The sequence below is a fragment of the Musa acuminata genome, chromosome BXJ2-7 (assembly GCF_036884655.1).
Source record: "Musa acuminata AAA Group cultivar baxijiao chromosome BXJ2-7, Cavendish_Baxijiao_AAA, whole genome shotgun sequence".
Lineage (NCBI taxonomy): Eukaryota > Viridiplantae > Streptophyta > Magnoliopsida > Zingiberales > Musaceae > Musa > Musa acuminata.
Window position 1 is genome coordinate 12,039,523 of NC_088344.1, and position 17,506 is coordinate 12,057,028.

General features: G+C 44.0%; 2 protein-coding genes and 1 long non-coding RNA gene across 3 annotated transcripts; 1 reads left to right on the forward strand and 2 right to left on the reverse strand.

The window, feature by feature from the left end:
* Positions 1–187: 187 nt before the first annotated feature.
* Positions 188–1,674, forward strand: LOC103991912 (mitogen-activated protein kinase kinase kinase 18-like). Its single transcript, XM_009411452.2, has one exon. It carries the CDS (start codon positions 271–273, stop codon positions 1,666–1,668), a length of 1,398 nt encoding a protein of 465 aa, XP_009409727.2. The 5' UTR covers positions 188–270; the 3' UTR covers positions 1,669–1,674.
* Positions 1,675–2,644: 970 nt separating this feature from the next.
* LOC135617264 (uncharacterized) lies at positions 2,645–6,478 on the reverse strand. Its single transcript, XR_010488662.1, has 4 exons — positions 6,139–6,478; positions 5,874–6,031; positions 3,807–4,111; positions 2,645–2,984 (listed from the first exon to the last, which is right to left on the reverse strand). It is a non-coding gene; the product is annotated as an uncharacterized LOC135617264 (long non-coding RNA).
* A 286-nt stretch (positions 6,479–6,764) lies between these two features.
* LOC103991750 (pectinesterase/pectinesterase inhibitor PPE8B) lies at positions 6,765–9,465 on the reverse strand. The gene is made up of 2 exons (XM_009411292.3): positions 8,300–9,465; positions 6,765–7,607 (listed from the first exon to the last, which is right to left on the reverse strand). The coding sequence occupies exons 1-2, from the start codon at positions 9,243–9,245 to the stop codon at positions 6,910–6,912; spliced, it is 1,644 nt and encodes a 547-aa protein (XP_009409567.2). The 5' UTR covers positions 9,246–9,465; the 3' UTR covers positions 6,765–6,909.
* Positions 9,466–17,506: the final 8,041 nt, after the last annotated feature.

The following is a 17,506-nucleotide window of genomic DNA, read 5'->3' on the forward strand; positions in this document are numbered from 1 at the left end:
AAATCGAATTGACCAAATCAAGACCCAATTCGGATGGGTTCGTCGTCGTCCATTTCCATTACGTCAAAGAAACCGTTTCCGGTGGAGCCTTTTTCCCACGCCCCGCTCCCACCGTTGGCCACTTCCCCCCTTTCTCTCCCCTCTCACGTGCTCTTATTTACTGGACGCCTAACTATATATACCGGTCCTGCCGTTTCTGCTGCCCTCTATCCGCTCCGTTCCCTTCTCACTCCCGGCTCCTGTCTTAGCTCACCATACCAGCCTTTCTCCATGGAGGGCCGCCGCCGCCGCGATAGCAGGAGTTGGGTGAGGGGGCGAGTCATCGGAAGCGGTTCCTTCGGTACCGTCAGCCTCGCCTTGGACGAATCCAGCGGCGAAGTCTTCGCCGTCAAGTCCGTCCCTCTGCATTCCTCCAACCCCGCTCCGACCCTTGCTCTCGATAACGAGATTCGTCTCCTCAAGTCCCTCCGCTCGCCTTACGTCGTCGAGTACCTCGGCGACGACACCACCCGCGAAGCTCGCGCCGGCGCGTGCCGCAACTTGCACATGGAGTACATGCCCTGCGGCACCGCGGCGGACTTGGAGACTGCGAGGAAGAAGAAGGGGAATTGCCCCATGGACGAGCTCGAGGTGCGAGCTTACGTTCGGTGCGTCGCCTGCGCGCTTCGTTACCTCCACGACGTCGCCGGCGTCGTGCACTGCGACGTCAAGGGCCGGAACGTGCTTCTAGGCCGAGCTCCCGGCGTCGCTAAGCTCGCGGACTTCGGCGCCGCGGTGAGGATTTCCGATGGAGGCGAGCGTAACAGGGTGCGGGGAACGCCGCTGTGGATGGCGCCGGAGGTCGCGAGGGGGGAGCGGCCGAGGCCAGCGTCGGACGTGTGGTCGCTCGGCTGCACGGTCATCGAGATGGCGACCGGAGCGCAGCCGTGGCCGGACTACGCGCCCAAGGATGCCGAGGCTGCTATGTTCTTCGTCGGCTACGGCGACAAGCTGCCGGAATTCCCTCCCTGGCTGTCGGAGCTCGGCCGCGATTTTCTCGACAAGTGTTTGAGAAGGAACGCGACCGAGAGGTGGACGGCGGAGCAGCTACTGCGGCACCCGTTCTTAGCTGAAGCAGACATCGAGACGCCTAGGGGAGTGCTCGAGTGGGCCAATTCGGAGTTCCGTGACGACGCCGACGATTGCAGCAGGGAAAACTACAGCACGGACTACAGAAGCGTTGCGGATTCCATTGATCTGATGGCTTGTGGAGGAGAGAGAGTGAGGGAGTTGGCTTCGAGTGTGGGAATTATAGGGTGGGATAGTGATGGTTGGGAGGAAGTGAGGAGCGCAGAGGAGCACAATTGGGCAGGGGATGGAAGAACAGAATTGGTCGTGGGTGGGTGGAGGGGAGAAGAAGGGGGGAGGACATGCTCGGAATATTCCAATTGCTGCAGCGTGGGAATGGCTGACGAGGATAGGGCTGGCAGTGCTGCTGCTGCTCCTCTATGTGGCTCTTGTAATGGCGGTTCGGTCGGTTTACATGGGACCGATGATCTCAATAGGAAGGTGTTCTTTGGATGGTGTGGTTTACTGTTACTCCTACATGTGAAAGTTGATGTTCCCATGCACTCGTCCTTTATCATTGCAACATTCTCCGTAGTTTCGGAGAATGGATTATTTTTGTGACTCAAATTCTGACCTCTCAGATTATAAAGAGGCCGCACAGAAGAGTATTTTCTTGATGGAGTCTGGGCAACTGTTCCAAGTGATGCAAGTTGAAGCACTTGTGTCTCTCATGCTTTCAGTACGAGAGCCACACACACCAAGAGCATGGGGGGGCGGGGGCGGGGGCGGGGATGCTCCACTGCCCCTCTCTCGGTGCTCCGAATAAAACTTGAGTACATTCTCATCTTACTTTATGCATGATTGTGTCTGTGGTCATTACTCGAGTCAGAGAGAGAGAGAGAGAGAGAGCTGAGGTGGCCTGTCTTCTTCCTCAGCTTTCGGCCAAGCTCATGCAGTATGGATTATGTGGGGTCGGGACTAACTCTCCCTCGCCTCAAAAGATAAGTGGTTGCAGATGGCCCACATGACGCCTTCTCTTTACTTCAGTCACGCTGCGGCCACCCAAAGATGGCTACAAAATTATGGCGGAGTACGGTGCATGGGAAAGACGAAGGCGGACGGCCAGCTTTTTCATAGTTATGCCCTGTGCCAAGTAAGTGACAGCTGCCGCAACCCCAAACTATGAATAACCGAAGACGACATTTGCGGGCTTTTCATTTTGTGGTTGGGTCATATGATTCGAGGACGAACCGTAGTATATGGTACTGTTGATGAGAAAGCATTTCAAGTTTGCACAGCCATTGCAGCTTCACCTATTGGCATCCGAGGAAAGAGGAAGCATTATGAGAAGAGACGAGAATAAATGTTGGGTAATAAATAAGAACATTGCTTTCGGTTCTTCCATTGTTTGTATCAATAATTGTACATCATGGCACGACTGATTCATATCAAATGCTTGTTCAAACTGAGGTAAATTGTAAATGCAGCAACTACGCTGGGGTTTAAGCTCGACAATATGATTATGATGCTCCCATTCAGTAAGTAAATATTCGCAGGGACTATGTTCTAACTCATATAATTGATCAAATGATTCCCAAAAAACAATTGGTAATTTACCCACGCAAGAAAGATTATTTTCCATGACGAGTTATATTTCTTTGAATTCCCATTCCAAGTTCCACACAGCCACTGACGGAAATGTGCAAATATGAATAATCACCATGTAGCAGGGTATCTAAAAGTGTTACCTGCTTCTCAGGGACACATTCCCTTCAGCCAAATGAACTGGAGTTGAACATTCATTCATTCAAGATGGACATCCGGCTGCGAGTTTGAAGTACTTCCAGTGATTGTTATTTTCGAAAGGTCTGTAAAGTTGGATGGATCCAGAGCAATGTGGGACGAAAAGTCAACAAGCTACACCCTTTACAAAATACCTGAAACAAATAATTCGAATATTAGTTGCCGGTTGATTTGCTTCCAAACACGAATAAAATTATGGATGCATCAAGACTCATTATGCAATCACCTATAGAGTAACACAAGGCATCACACACAAAAAGAATAAAGAATACATATCAAAATTTCTAAACCATCTTTCATGCCTGCTATAGCTGAACAAGTGCTGATGGTTGGAATAGCTGCATCAAAAGATGCACCTCCATGAAAAGAAGCACAAGCTTTTACTTTGTCTTTCAGCATAGTTTTCAATTGTAACTGTATAATTGGATCTGAATCTTCACACGCACACACACACATATATATATATATATATATATATATATACGTATATACATACATACATATATATATATATATATATATACATACATACATACATATATATATATATATATATATATATATATATATATATATATATACATTCATATATGCATATTTATATATATATGTATACACACACGTGTGTGTGTGTGTATTGACCCACTAGAGAACGAAGGCTGAAATGCCAACAAACATTCATCTCTTCTCTAAATGTTGACCCAATACAAAATCGCTGATGGTTTGACCTACTGCTATTTTTACGGGGATTCTATCAATCATTGTATGATCCCTATTCAAGATCACTGCAGTTCCTCTTCGGGCAAGACTATAAAGAAATCATCAACAAGAGCTATGAAGATGTGAAAACATGTTGCATATAAAGCTGGCTAAAGCAATCACACAAGTCTAAAGCTAGGCTAAAGAAGAATTAGCAGTGAATAAATTTGAAGGCAAAGGTTCATATCATTTCGAACCTTATCAACCCATATATGAGCCAAACAAAGAATTACTTTCTGGCTGATGGAAAGTCCTGCCTGCTGAAGGGCCATAGCAAGAGATGGTTCAGATGCTAATTGAGCAAAATAGTTGGTATTCATCACCAACACCCTGTCAAGAATGGTGGCAGAAGAAGCACACACTGGTGTCACGGAAGGATTATGAACAGGGCCCAGTTAGGATGAGTTTCTAGAAAGCAGGGCCCAGTTATCAGAAGTATGAGAAAATGTGCCAAGTATAATGCCCATGCAAGCTTTGTCAATCCAATAGAACGCTCAAGTACCTGAAGAACTCCAGTAATCAGTGGAGGGGTCTCCACAAAAAAGCACTACAGATCGAATGAAATTGATTGACTAATAATTAATAAATATGTCCATATTCATTTAAGCATAGTAAATTAATAGTGAAGAACTACAAAATAGGTGATCATGTGCTGCAAACAGCAGTAATAATAATTAGTATAAAGCACCACTTTGATTATGTTCAGTGTAGAATATGACTGATGCAATAAGATGCAAAATCTAGGTTTGCATGAGTTGAAAAGCTTAATTCTATCAGAATTTGATAAATTCAACGTAATCACCATACAAAGCTTTAATAAGTCAAACTTAGAATCAGGTAGGATCTGAAATATATATGAGAAAGAAATGAATGCAAGGCCAATGAAGAATTCGGTGTATGAAAGAAATAATAACAAGAATATTAAACATTCTTTCAAGATGTTCCTTTCAAGAGAATTACCTTGCTCGGTGCAGCACAGTCAGTGTGACGTATCATTGAATTTGTTGGTTCCTTTCTTATACTAAGTTGATAGTCCTGCCATGGATTTAAGTACTTGTTCGTACTGGTTTCAGTAATCTATGAGACCGGTACAATACCAGACACCAAGCAGTATACCAAATAATACCCTCCATTGTCATTGAATAAAATAATAACAATAATTTAAAGCCAGTGTCAAGCTATAAGCTTCTATTCTAGTACTTGGTAAAACCGATAAAACACCAATCAATATGTAAGGGTCCATCCGGTATTTAAATTCTTGGGTCCAAGTTCAACGAGTAAAAAGTACAATATTCAATATTTATTCTTTATCATTCCCCCTATCATGAACAACATTACAATGGACATCTTAAGGGACTACATAGAAGTATTCATAAAAAAAAAAGTATGCTTATGAGAAAGGAAAGATGCAGATGCTGCAGAAGATTTCTCTGGTTTTTTTTCTTCTGCACCATTATCAAAAGCGTTCGACTGAACTACACCTACCTTATGCAATTATAAATAGGTACATCAGGCATAGACCAAAATCTATTCAATCCATTATGACAAGAAAATTGGCAGGAGTCATATTTTCGGTTATTTTATATCTTACCTTTTTTCTCCTTTCCTTTTAAGTTGCTTTCTTTGCACGTCATCAATATAATGGCCACAATTTTTATTGGCAATCTTGGCTTTTGGTAGCTGTACTTAAAGGGCGAAGAAATAACAAATTAACAAATGGAAGCTTTAGCAGTGACTTGTATAAGAACAGGGGCAACCATTGCAAACAATGTTCTTAAAAATGAATGTGAAATATAGAGCAAACAATAACAAAAAGATAAAAGGGTCACTAGGCAGTCTAAATATATCAGGATGCATCAAAAAACAGAGATGCTAGAATAAAAATCATTAAGGTAAGTCATTAGAAAATCTTCTTATTATCAAATCCCAAATTTTATGGAGAGGAGATCAAGTGAAAAGGCCCTCCGCAGTCATAATCTTTGAACCATCTCAATTCATGTCCCATCTCCAATGCACCTATTTGTAATTATGTTTATAAGCGAGCAGGGCAATGGAACAAGTCAGTGATGCAATTGTAATAATTCATTAATATGCCATCAGAGCACTCTAAAGTTGTACCTCACCATTCGAATTCATCCAATTTGTGCATCCTTCAGAAATTTTATTAATAGATTTGATCTAAATTCTCGTGGATTTTTAATCCTACGGATTTTTATCAAAATAAATCCGAAAAAACACACAAAGGCAGACTGAGTAAAACTCACAGCAGTCAAACCATGGAAAGTTCCATGCTTCGAGTGGGACAGCTGTCAGGATATCACGGCGAGGCCTCCAGGAGCGGACCGATACTGTTCTAGAAATACACGGAGGCCAGGAGGCGAACATCATCCCGGCGACCCGAATCCCTCGCCGTGACGATCTCCTGCATCCACCATTTCCCAAGTTCTTGAGTTGAATTCATCGTCGAATTGAAACGAACCACGGGCGAAATAGAAATCCAAGAAAGCAAGATGGGTTTGTAAAGATTACAAGAAGGCAGGAGCAGAATTCCGGGCGGTTCTCGATCTGGGCGAGGGCGGACTCATCGAGGCTCAAAACATTGGAGAGGATCGGGTACACGGTCTCGACGTCCGCCGCGGAGAGAGCCACTCCTCGACCGGGAAATATACGAATGCGAGTCTCTCTTCTCCCAAATCTGGCCATGGCGATCGAGGGTTTGGATTTCCTGATAGAATCGGTGGATGCATTCGCGAATGACGCGGAGAGTGGATTCGCTGGGGCGTGGGCAAACGACGGTGCCGCAGACAGCAGGGGGCGTGCAAGCGGCGAGGAAAAGGCCGTCGGGGAAGAGGGCAGAGAGGCATGTTGTATGAAGGCGCCTTTTCTTTTATTTATTTTAATTTTAATTTTTTGCGATTTTACATATCTAAGTTCTAACTTATGGGAAAATAATATTTACACTCACTAATCTTATTCCAAATATTATAATCTTTGAAATATTATTTATTTCATGAATATTTCATTCCCACCTTATAAATAGCAACCATTCATGATACTTTTTCCTCTCCAAGGAAAAAGAAAAAGAAAAAAGTAATACGTTATTTGGTCATAAAACAACAAAAATATAATATTACGTGATTTTCCAAAGAAAAAGATAAGAAACAAGAGAAGAGATTCATAAAGTCAACTCCATTGCCCCATCAATGCCTCTCAGTCACAAAACAACTATTGACTTATATTATGAGAGTAAACAAATTATAATTACTGAAACTTTTCCTCTCTCTCTATATATATATATTATTACACGGTCAACCCAGCTGTGTACTTCACACCAGTTGACGGCAACCACATGTTTCCGTCTATGAACTGAGCCACCGTGAAGTTGGCAGCCATGGCCGGATCGCTGAGTGCGTGGTAGCCTGGCCACTTGACTCGGTTCCCCAACCCGGAACCCGGCCCGTAGTTCATGTACTCGGCGTAGTACAGTGTGTCCAAGGCGAACTCGGCGTTCCACTCCAGCCACCCCTCCGGTCGGATCAACGAGCCCAGGTAGGACTGCATGAACACGGTGCGGGAGTACTCCTTCCACGGCCGGCCGAGGTACGTGGGCGTCGAGTTGGTGAAGCCGACGAGGTCGGCGTCGGCGGAGACGTTGCAGAACTGGAAGGAGAAACCGGTGTTCTGGTTCGGATCCTTGCGGCCCTGGGCGGTCACTGAGTTCTTCTGCTCGGGGAGGGGCCGGCGGGGGAAGAGCTGGCAGTTCTGGAAGACCGCGGCGGCGTTGCCGAAGACGAAGTCGACGGTGCCGGTGACGCGGCACTCGCGGAAGAACTGCCGCAGCGAGTGGGCGTAGAGGGTGTCCTGGTAGCCGGAGAACTCGCAGCGATAGAAGACGGAAAGGTCGGAGTCGGAGCGGAGCGCTACCGCCTGGTGCTTCTGTGGCCCCGCCGTGTTCTCGATCGTCAGGTCGCGGGCGATGAACCCCTTGCCGGCGACAGCTGCAAGAACACATTCGGTGACACGTATTCCCCAAAAGAAGAGAGAGAGAGAGAGAGAGAGAGAGAGAGATGCATGCAGCGTAAAGAAAGGACTCGCTTTTGACTCGAGAGCACATGGAGATCGATGGTGATGGTGGCCTTCAATCACATAGGTGGGTGCAGCTGAGGACGGTTTGAAGACGATGGGGAGGAATGATACTTTCCATCTGAGGCCAGTGACATCTTGTCAGATCCAAACATAGCTTCGATCAGACCAGGAGGGCAATCGAGAGACCACTTGAGGAACGATTCTTGACAGCAGACACGGGAATAGCATGAACAAATGAACGCTAAGGCCGGCAATGTAATACGGGTACCGAGGACCTCACACAAAAGCTTCGCCATCCAGCGTGGCTCTCTCGAGAACCAGAGCATGAGAGAGCCAAAGGGAAGGGAGGTTGGGACACACCGACACTCTCCAGGTCTAAAGGTCCTAAAGCCGGAAGAAAAGCCGGTGACGGTCACGTCACTTAACTTCGTCTCTTCCGTCTCTTCCTTTGATGCGCCGCAGCGCATGTGACTGGTGTCGTGTTCTCAGTAGGACGACTATTTTTGACTACATAAGTACGAAGCATTGACCAATTTTGACTTTGGATATGTGTTAGAGAAGGATAATGCCGTGACGTGGTGAAGGATGGGTTCTTTTGACTCACCGAAGGTGGCGCTGCGGTAGGTGGTCCAGCCGTCGACGTAGCTGCGGCTGCCGGAAATGACGGTTTGGCCCATGCCGTCACCGACGAGCATGAGGTTCCACTTCTTCTTCTTCACCTCCACGTTCTCCTTATACACTCCCTTCTTCACGTGTATCACGTACCTCCGCGCGCCCTCCGTCGGTGCCGCCGCCACGGCCGCCTCTACCGTCGTGTAGTTACCACTCCCGTCCTGCGCCACCACGGCATCCGCCACCGTCGTCGGCTGGGCCTGCAGCAGCCTCCGGTCGGCCGCCGACACCCACTCCGGGAACCCCATCAGCCTCCTGCTGCCGCCTTTGCCGCCGGTCCCGCCGCCCGCCGCGATCTCGCGGAGGCCGTCGGAGACGAGGGAGGTGACCATGTCGAGGCCGCCGGCGACGAGGGTCTCGACAAGGCCGCCGGTCCCGTCGAGGCCCTCCTTGCAGGTGTCCTGGTTCCCAAGGGCGGCGCTCATCCAGGAGCGGAGGTCGGACCGGCGGTTCCCGGCGCCCGAGGCAGACGCGGAGGCGGTGGTGCGCTGGGACGCAGATAGGGTCCAGGTGAGCTCGTCGGAGGAGAGGTCGAGGAGGTCGAGGCAGTCGTCGACGGCGGAGGAGAGGCGGAGGTCACCTCCGAGAACTCCAGAGAAGGTAGAGACAAGTGACATGACCTTCTTGATCTCCTCGAGGGTAGACTGCAGGGTGGAGACGAAGTCGGCAGAGGGGACGAAGGAGCTGGCCGACGACGACACCCGCCGCGGTGCCTTGGGCGTCTCGCATTCCGGATGCCATGCCGTAGTATTCAAGGAGCTGCCCTGGGCGGACGTTAACAGGAGGAGGAGGAGGAGGAGCAGAGAAGCAAAGGTGGGCCGGGAAGAAGCCATGATGCCGGTATTGCTGCGGAGAGGATAGAGGAGGGAGGGAGTCATTAATGGAGAGGTGATGAGCTTCACAACTACATGCAGATTGTGCTATATAGAGCAAACAGAGCCGCGTGCCAGCTGCACAAAGATAAAAAGAGATAGCGTTGGAACAGCCGCGCCCTCCATCGAAAAGCTTTCTGCTAATTGAGCTCAAAAGAGCAAGGAAATCAAGAAGAAGACCCACATAAAGCATAGTTTCGGTGGATTTGGACCAACGTAGAGAACTTGTAGTCTAGTTTCATTCTTATGACTGTGGAAAGCTGTGGTGAGGTTGAATTGGTTCTTGTAATCTTCTATCCGAAGCTTTCAAAGCCATGGTCGTTTGTTGAGTACATAAGCGGTGGATCGGCGACACGTATGAGCTGCATTTAGCTTGGTTAAATTTGGGGCATGTCCACTTGGCTTTTGAGATTCATTAATGCAACTTGGTTGCGTGCAATCTACTGTACCATAAAGACATGGCTTTAATCTTCATTTTTCTATAGAACAAAGAGTTCATAACCTGATGATATTAATGTTTCTATATAAGTGGGTGAGAATTGAGTAGTGAGATAAAATGGTAACGCCAATAAGAATCGCGCCCACATAAGAAGGGCTGTACTGCACTACTTTAATGCGTCTCCGCGTGAGGCTCTGTTTAAAGATCGCTTTCTTCACTTCAGCAATATTCTTTGGAGTTGTTTATTTGCGTTGGCAGTATCCGTCTTCACATCAATCTGCAGTAGCGCAATAAAACCACGTCCGACTCCCCACCCATGCAAAAGGATTTGACGGTCTTCTTCGTTTACCGTGGACGGAGAGACGAAGCAGCGCCACCACGTTTCGTCCATCGCTGCTGTGTCAGCGGCCGCCGATGCTCGTCCTCGCAAACTGTACGTGATCCACATCACATGAACCGACGCGGTTTGCGGACAAAGCCCATGCACGGATGTCTGCTTCGACGTGGGGGTGTTGACCGAGAGTCCTCTCCTATCATCATCCTTTGAACCCTAATCCTGTCCGTGTACTTGGACCAATAAATACCCCCATGTTCTTTTTCAGCCACTGTCCCTACGATCGATCTCTTTCTCTCTCTCCCCCCAACCAACCTGCTTTATGATGCAATATCTAAGCTCGTGGTAGGGTCATCGATTTGAGTTGCCTTTCCTTCAAACGATGGCATCACAACATTTTTGAGCTGTCCTCACAAATATTAATTTATGAATAGCATATACATCATAGCAAATCCTAAAACCTTGTTTATATTTAATTTATGGACATTGGGGTTGTACATTTTTTTTTCTATATATTTTATATATACCTCTCAAGTGAATCTTTTAATTTGTTTATATTATTTATGTTTCCTATTTGCAACCTAGCAAAAAATCTAAAAACTAGCATATATAGGCTTACTATCTTTGAATATTAGTTAATATTAGCTATGGCTAACAGTAGTCTAATTTGATTTTTCTAGATGGATATATGTTCACAAGAATGATAATGATATTTGCAAATATGAGCTTTCTAAACATTGCAAGATTTTCTATTGTGTGGAGCTGAAAAGGATTGGCATCACAAGGAAGGAAGACATTGAAGGCATGTTATGAGTTTTATTTAATGGGGACAAGCCTCACCACATCAACTATTCAAGTCTTTTCAAGAAGGTTGTGTAAAGCTCTTTATTATTGTGATTCTTCACTTTTCCTTAGTGAGCTTAAACATTTAAGCTCTTTATTGTGATTCTTCACTTTTCCTTAGTGAGCTTAATATTTAAGCTCTTGTTCAAACCTTGTAGAGGTTCGACTACAAAGAGATAAAAGAACATCGAATTTGTTGGTTGGGTTAAGTAGAACACTTTATTCGGTGGCTTCTCGAATTAATATTTTACTGATTAAATCGATTACTTAATTTAGCTTACATTGTTCTGACTATATGTTAGATAAATCAGGCTATTCAATCATCATATAGATTGTACGTGATTGAATTCGTCAATGTAAATGAAACTTAAATCTTCAATCCGAATCTTCGAGAGATGGCAACGCCCAAAATGAGTCATTGCTTCGCCTTCAAGAGAATGCAAAGTCCCACAAACAAGCATTACGATTGTTGTATGAGATGTGTTGTTACCTTCATTGACCACATTGCTTTTAATTGATGTTACAAACCATCTTGTGCTATCTTTCAAAGAAATTTGCACATAACAAAAAACAAATTATTTGCAAAGATAAGATTATATATATTGATCAGCTTCTTATTTCATATTGGTAAAAAAAATCTTTTAAGAAATTATTTATTACTTGTAAGTTGATGTGTATGTTTTGTTCCACATCAATTCAGAATTAAGGGAGGAGCAAAAATGAACCTATTACTTGATTGCTCAATTTCTTTCTTTTCTTCTTAATAATGTTTATGTGTATGGGAAAAATATTTCTTTTAATTTTATGAATAAACACCAACTTTCCAATTTTCTGAATTATGCTTCTACGAATGGTGGATTGACTTCTTTCAATTTCTTGAGTAAATACAAAGTTTCTCATTTTTCAAATGTATTTTGTTTTTGTACTATAAAAAAAATGGTGTAAAATTTTTCTTAATATATTTTGTTATTATGAACTGCTTATTAATCATATAATTAATATGAGGATCTTTGAAATCTTTTTTCTAGAAACACTGATAGGTTGAAGAGAAGAGAACTTTGTGTACGTTCAATATCAAATAAGTTACATAATTCTTTAAATATTTAAAAATTATGATTACCTGTGCGAGTATTTCTTTAACGCTTTGGATGTCTTCATGTTAGATTTTAATTTAAATTAGATTAAAAATAGATTATGAGTTTGAATTGTGTTTGAGTAGATTTTGATAGTTCGAACTGAAAGTTAACTCAGATTCAATCTATTTTTTCTTTGAGATGATCTAAGATAGAACTTGCTAATTTGGGCACTTGAATCTTATAAAACTAAGTCGGGGAGCATTCTCAACAATACTCTTTTAATGTGGTATGATCTATCACAAATAAAGCTATAAATAAGGTATTCGATGTAATGTTTTTGTATGTCTATGTCTTTCAATTTTATTCATACTTTGTACAGCATATAAAGAATTTATAGTATGCTTAGTAGTCTTATTTTGATTGGCTTCTAAATAAATATAGGTTGTACACAATCATCACATATAAGCAAAACTACATAGAAACAAACCATCTAAACAATTATTTTAGATATTTTCTAGCTCCATAGAGTGATATAAAGTATTAACTAACACAATATCTAGGAGTTACCTAGGTGACATATGGCTAGATGAGCATTTGTGTTAGAATCGTTTCTGCACTAAAAGGGGGTGGTGAATTAGTGCTTTCGTAAAACTTTGACGGTTTGAAAAATTTTGTTCTTTAAAGCCGTATCGAAAATGTATTTAAACTTAGAGTGCAAGTAAGAGTAGTAGATAGTTAAATCAGTTTGCAATATGAGAATGAAAGGCATAACAGAATTACAAACCGAGTTTATAGTGGTTTAGTTGTCACGACCTACATCCTATCATGGACAGAACTATAAACAAGATGTTTAATGTAATGTTCATGTATGTCCGTATCTTTTAGTTTGTTCATGCTTTGCGCAGCATGTAGAGAGATGGTCGAAGGCTTAACAGCCCCAATTTAGTTGGGTTTTATGATTATTTTAGGCTTGTAAATAAAGGTTGTGTCATGTGGACACTTGTAGGAGATCTCGGTCTATAGTGGACCATTTTGGATCCTTTGTTGTGCAACTGTTTAGAGCTTGTGAAGTCTGTTTGTAATTTACATTAATTATAAAGTGTTTTATGATATGTTTGCTTGTGGATCCCGAGTGAGGCGTTTTCTCTAACCTGTTTTCTCTTTTGTAGGTCCTAAGGGACCATGAGAGGTTTCGGGGAAGTTGACCTTTGTAGACGGACACACAAGGGTGCCACATAACTTAGGCAAAATCAGCAAAGTCCGTGACAGATGGTATCATAACGGGACAAGCACTCATAGAAACACTTGGCATGCAAACGTGGGGGACCTAACGAGACTACGTTGAGGGCAGTCAGCATGCATGACCGTTTGAGGGCAAGCGGACATGGAAATATAGGGAAAATGAGTCGTTCAGAGGAGCAGGCATATGAGATTAGCATTCAGAGGAATAACTAACCCTTCGCACAAGAAGTACCACGAGGACAAGTAAGCTGAGAAGAACGCATAGCGCAAAAAGGTTGGGATGGCTGAGTTTAAGCTACGGCTCAACATTGGTAACCATACTTAATGGTGCTCAAGGCAAGCGAGGTGCTTGATAAAGGATGAGATCATGTAAGATGTTATGGATTATTCATTGACCGAAAGAGTTATGTAAAGCTCACAAAGGTGAGAGGAATTGGTACTTAAGGAATTCGGTACTCATGCAAAGGCTTGTATGTGAACGATGGAGTGTTCGTGGCCATCCCAAGGCGACCAAAACTCAGCGCCATGGAGCATTGAAACTTTCTCTTCAGCATAATAAGGATACGTCCGTAGGAGGCTGAAGTGTGCAGCGAGTTTAGCATGTTGCTAGGCCTTGAGGGGTGCAGTGGGGGCTTTATTGACGTGGAGTCGCAATCTAGCAAGTGCGTTTACGAGAGCAGAACAATGCATAGTTTGTTCAGCATAGCATATTAGTCCAAGGGGATAGTGGTCTATGAAATTTTCAAAGAGAAGAAAGCGAAGAGAGAAGTTGCTCCAACAGGACAAATATCTAGGAGGGATAAGTCTCGACTCTTCAGAGGGAGAACTATATGCAATGGACCACACTTGTTGAGGAGGAGTACCTTAAAATAATTTCACAAAGCTCAATGGACCGAGCGAGTGGTGAGAAGTCATCACATGATTTCACTTGATATAATACATTAGGGAATGCATTGCAAGATCAAGTGGGGGAGCGATCCAAGGCAACACAAATAAAGGCACACTTGGAGCCGATATAGAGATCAGACTCAACGAATGGCTAACCTGTAGAATGGTGGGCGCGAGGGCCACCATCAACTCAATACAAATCGAGGAGCAGAGTAACTTAGGTGTAACTTGGCGAAGCACCCAAGCCACATGAAGGGAGCCGACATAGAAGATAGAATATAGAGCGGAGGCACAGAGCTTTCCTTGAACAGAGGTCAAGGACATGAACTCTTGTAGAGGCAAGAGTAGGATCATATCGTTCTATGGATCCCTAATTCTAATGGAGCGGGCTCACCCTGCATGGTGCCAAAGATGAAGGGAGCTTCGAGGTACATGCATCTTACCTTAGAGAAGCATTTGACGGAGGAACTGAGGTGACTCAACTTACGGAGGCGAAGTTGGGTTTAGAAGGCCTTGGCATAGGGCAATAGGACACGAAGACGGGTACTTTTGAAGAATATGCCATAGTGTTGCTATTCAAGTTGCCATGAAGGGAGCGGTATGCAGCGGAGATTGTGCTGGTAGGGGCATAGGCTCAGGATCCAGACAATAATGCACCAATTTTAGCAAAGTCGATGGACTTCGGGAGCTACTAGGCGATGGACTATCCTAAAGCGGGGCTTCATCTAAGTGTGACCTGAGAGCGGATGGACGAAGATCGATTGCCAAAGGAGCGAACACAATCGAAAGTGGAAGAGACATTGTGATATGTTGGTAGAGGCCACATATGGAGGGATCACAATCCGAGTTCATCCCACAAGGATCAGAATGCAATGGAGATGTCACTAGGAGGTGACATGGTGTAGCGGATTATGGTGGAATAGTTCATGATAATACGATACATACGAATATAGTCCCGTGAGGGACTATATCATACGGAGATATGATCGGGAGCTATTGGGAGCTCCACTTCGGTGAACAACACGATGGCAAGAAAGGCTATAGATTCAAGGAGTGAAAGCATGGTATCGTAGAGGCAGGTCTTCCGTCTGTGCATCGAATTTTGTATCAGATAAAAGCTTTGGTCATCAGCATATGGGGGTTGTGTACCTCCGAGGAAAAAGTTCGGATGCAAGTACCAGTGAGTCCCATGAGTAGGACTTGATCATGCAGAGGTATGATCAGAGTAGTTGGAGAGTTGGACTACTTCAGAGCCTATATTCGCTTAAGGGAGCCCGACAAGTCAAATGACAAGGCTGAGTAAGCGAATATTGCTACCAAGGAAGCTAAGGAGAACAAAATCGGTATGAACCTTGCAACATGATGGCAGAGGCTATGTATATGAGTTATAGTCTGTCTTTCCATCGACCAAAGAGAATTGCTTGGAGAATACAAAGGTGTTGAAGCAAGAGGTCGAAAAGGGCGAGGAAGCGACGATGAGTCCAAAGGGGCTTAGCTACCCAAAACCAAGCATCGATTAGAATGGAGATGAACTTAGAGGAGTGCCATAGAGACATATCTACCGATTATAAAGAAAGGGATGCAGATATGAGGCGACGGATAGTAGGTCCACGGGCATGGTAGCACCATGGTACCGCAGATACGAGACTTCTGTGAAGTCATCGATCCCTTGCTCTCATGGAGGGAGAGCGCTTGGTCGTGAAAGGGGTCATGGAGATGAAAAATGCAGAGGCAAACTCTAAGTACCAAGATAAGGCTGAAGGGAAGAGGCCAGGGAACTTTATAAGACCGATGTCAATGAGCTTCTCATTAAAATAACCGAAAGTGAAGGACTTCGGGTCGATGCAAGAGTACACCACCAAAGAACGAAGCAGACAGTACGCGGTGTTATATCTTTGCTACTCAGTGGAATAGGCGGTTGGGTTAATGGAGAAGACGGTACAATCCCAAAGGTGACCAAAACTATTAGAGACTTACTCCAAGTTAGGGTGAAAACTTCCTGCATTCTAGAAGTTCGATGGCATTGAGAAGGTGAATCACAGAAACTAACTCAATGCAAGGAGTGCAAACACTTCAAGTGCTTCATAAGTATGAGCAAAGAGTAGACGAAGACCAATAACCAACTCGATGCATGTAGTACAACCCTCGAGGAGGTGAGCGAAGTCAAGTAGTATTTGGCTTCTCAACACTTAGAGAATGGGTGAAACGAGTATCCCAATTCTCTTATTTATCCAACAAAGGAGCTCTGCACATATTCAAAGACCCTTCGAAGAAACCAAATGGAAGACAATAGTTGTCAAATCCTCACCAATGGCGATCAGTGCTACTAAGAGTATATTAGCCGCTTCATTTCCCAACAGAATATCAATAAAAAATGGAAGTGATGCGAATCTACTTGAAAGTAACAACTAAATGAAAGAAGAGTCAATGGGTAAATTTTGTGGAAGAAGGACCCAAAACTTTAAAAGTTTACGAGGCGATGCTCGTTAAAGCTCCAACAAGTATCTACTCAGTTCAAGTAGCATGAGGCATTTGAGAGACTAACGCATAGTAAGGATGGTCTTTTCCTTCATCTGAAGGATCCGTAGGAACCAACAGGGATCAACACAACTCTACCAACCCCACACTAGAGTCAGAGTCATTGGCAAGTTGAAACAACATGGTAGATCAAAAGTTCGACTACTCAACAATAGTAGTGGAGAGCAGTTGGGTGCAAAGAAGCACATTGCAACTAGAGCAAAAGATTAAAGACTCATGAAAGACGAGGAATTGTAGTGTCGACAAAGGCTTCGACAAGAATTTCAATGGAATAAGTGGGGGAGAATGTCAATGACAAAATTATAAACAAGGTGTTTAATGTAATGCTTATGTATGTCCATGTCTTTTAGTTTGTTTATGCTTTGCGCAACATGTAGAAGGATGATTGAAGGCTTAACAACTCCAATTTAATTAGGTTTTATGGCTATTTTAGGCTTGTAAATAAAGGTTATGTCATGTGGACACTTGTGAGAGATCTCGGTCTGTAGTGGACCGTTTTAGATCCTTTGTTTTATAACTGTTCAGAGCTTGTGAATTCTGTTTATAATTTACATTAGTTATGAAGTATTTTCTGAAATGTTTGCTTGTGGATCTCAAGTGAGGTGCTTTCTTTAACCCATTTTATCTTTTGTAGGTCCTAAGGGATCATGGGAGGTTTCGGGGAGGCTAACCTTTGTGGACAGACATGCAAGGGTGCCGCATGACTTAGGCAAAATCAGCTAAGTCCGTGATAGTCCACTCTTGATTCCTCTTCCGTCGAGGCCATCGGTGTTCACTAACATTCTTCTTTGGTGAAGACCAACTACCCTCTTACAACCCTTCCTCTTTTTCATAGGAGAAAAACTTTATAAGTCACTCACCCCTCTCTTAAATATAAATCTAAACTTAGAATAAGAGAATGGGAACT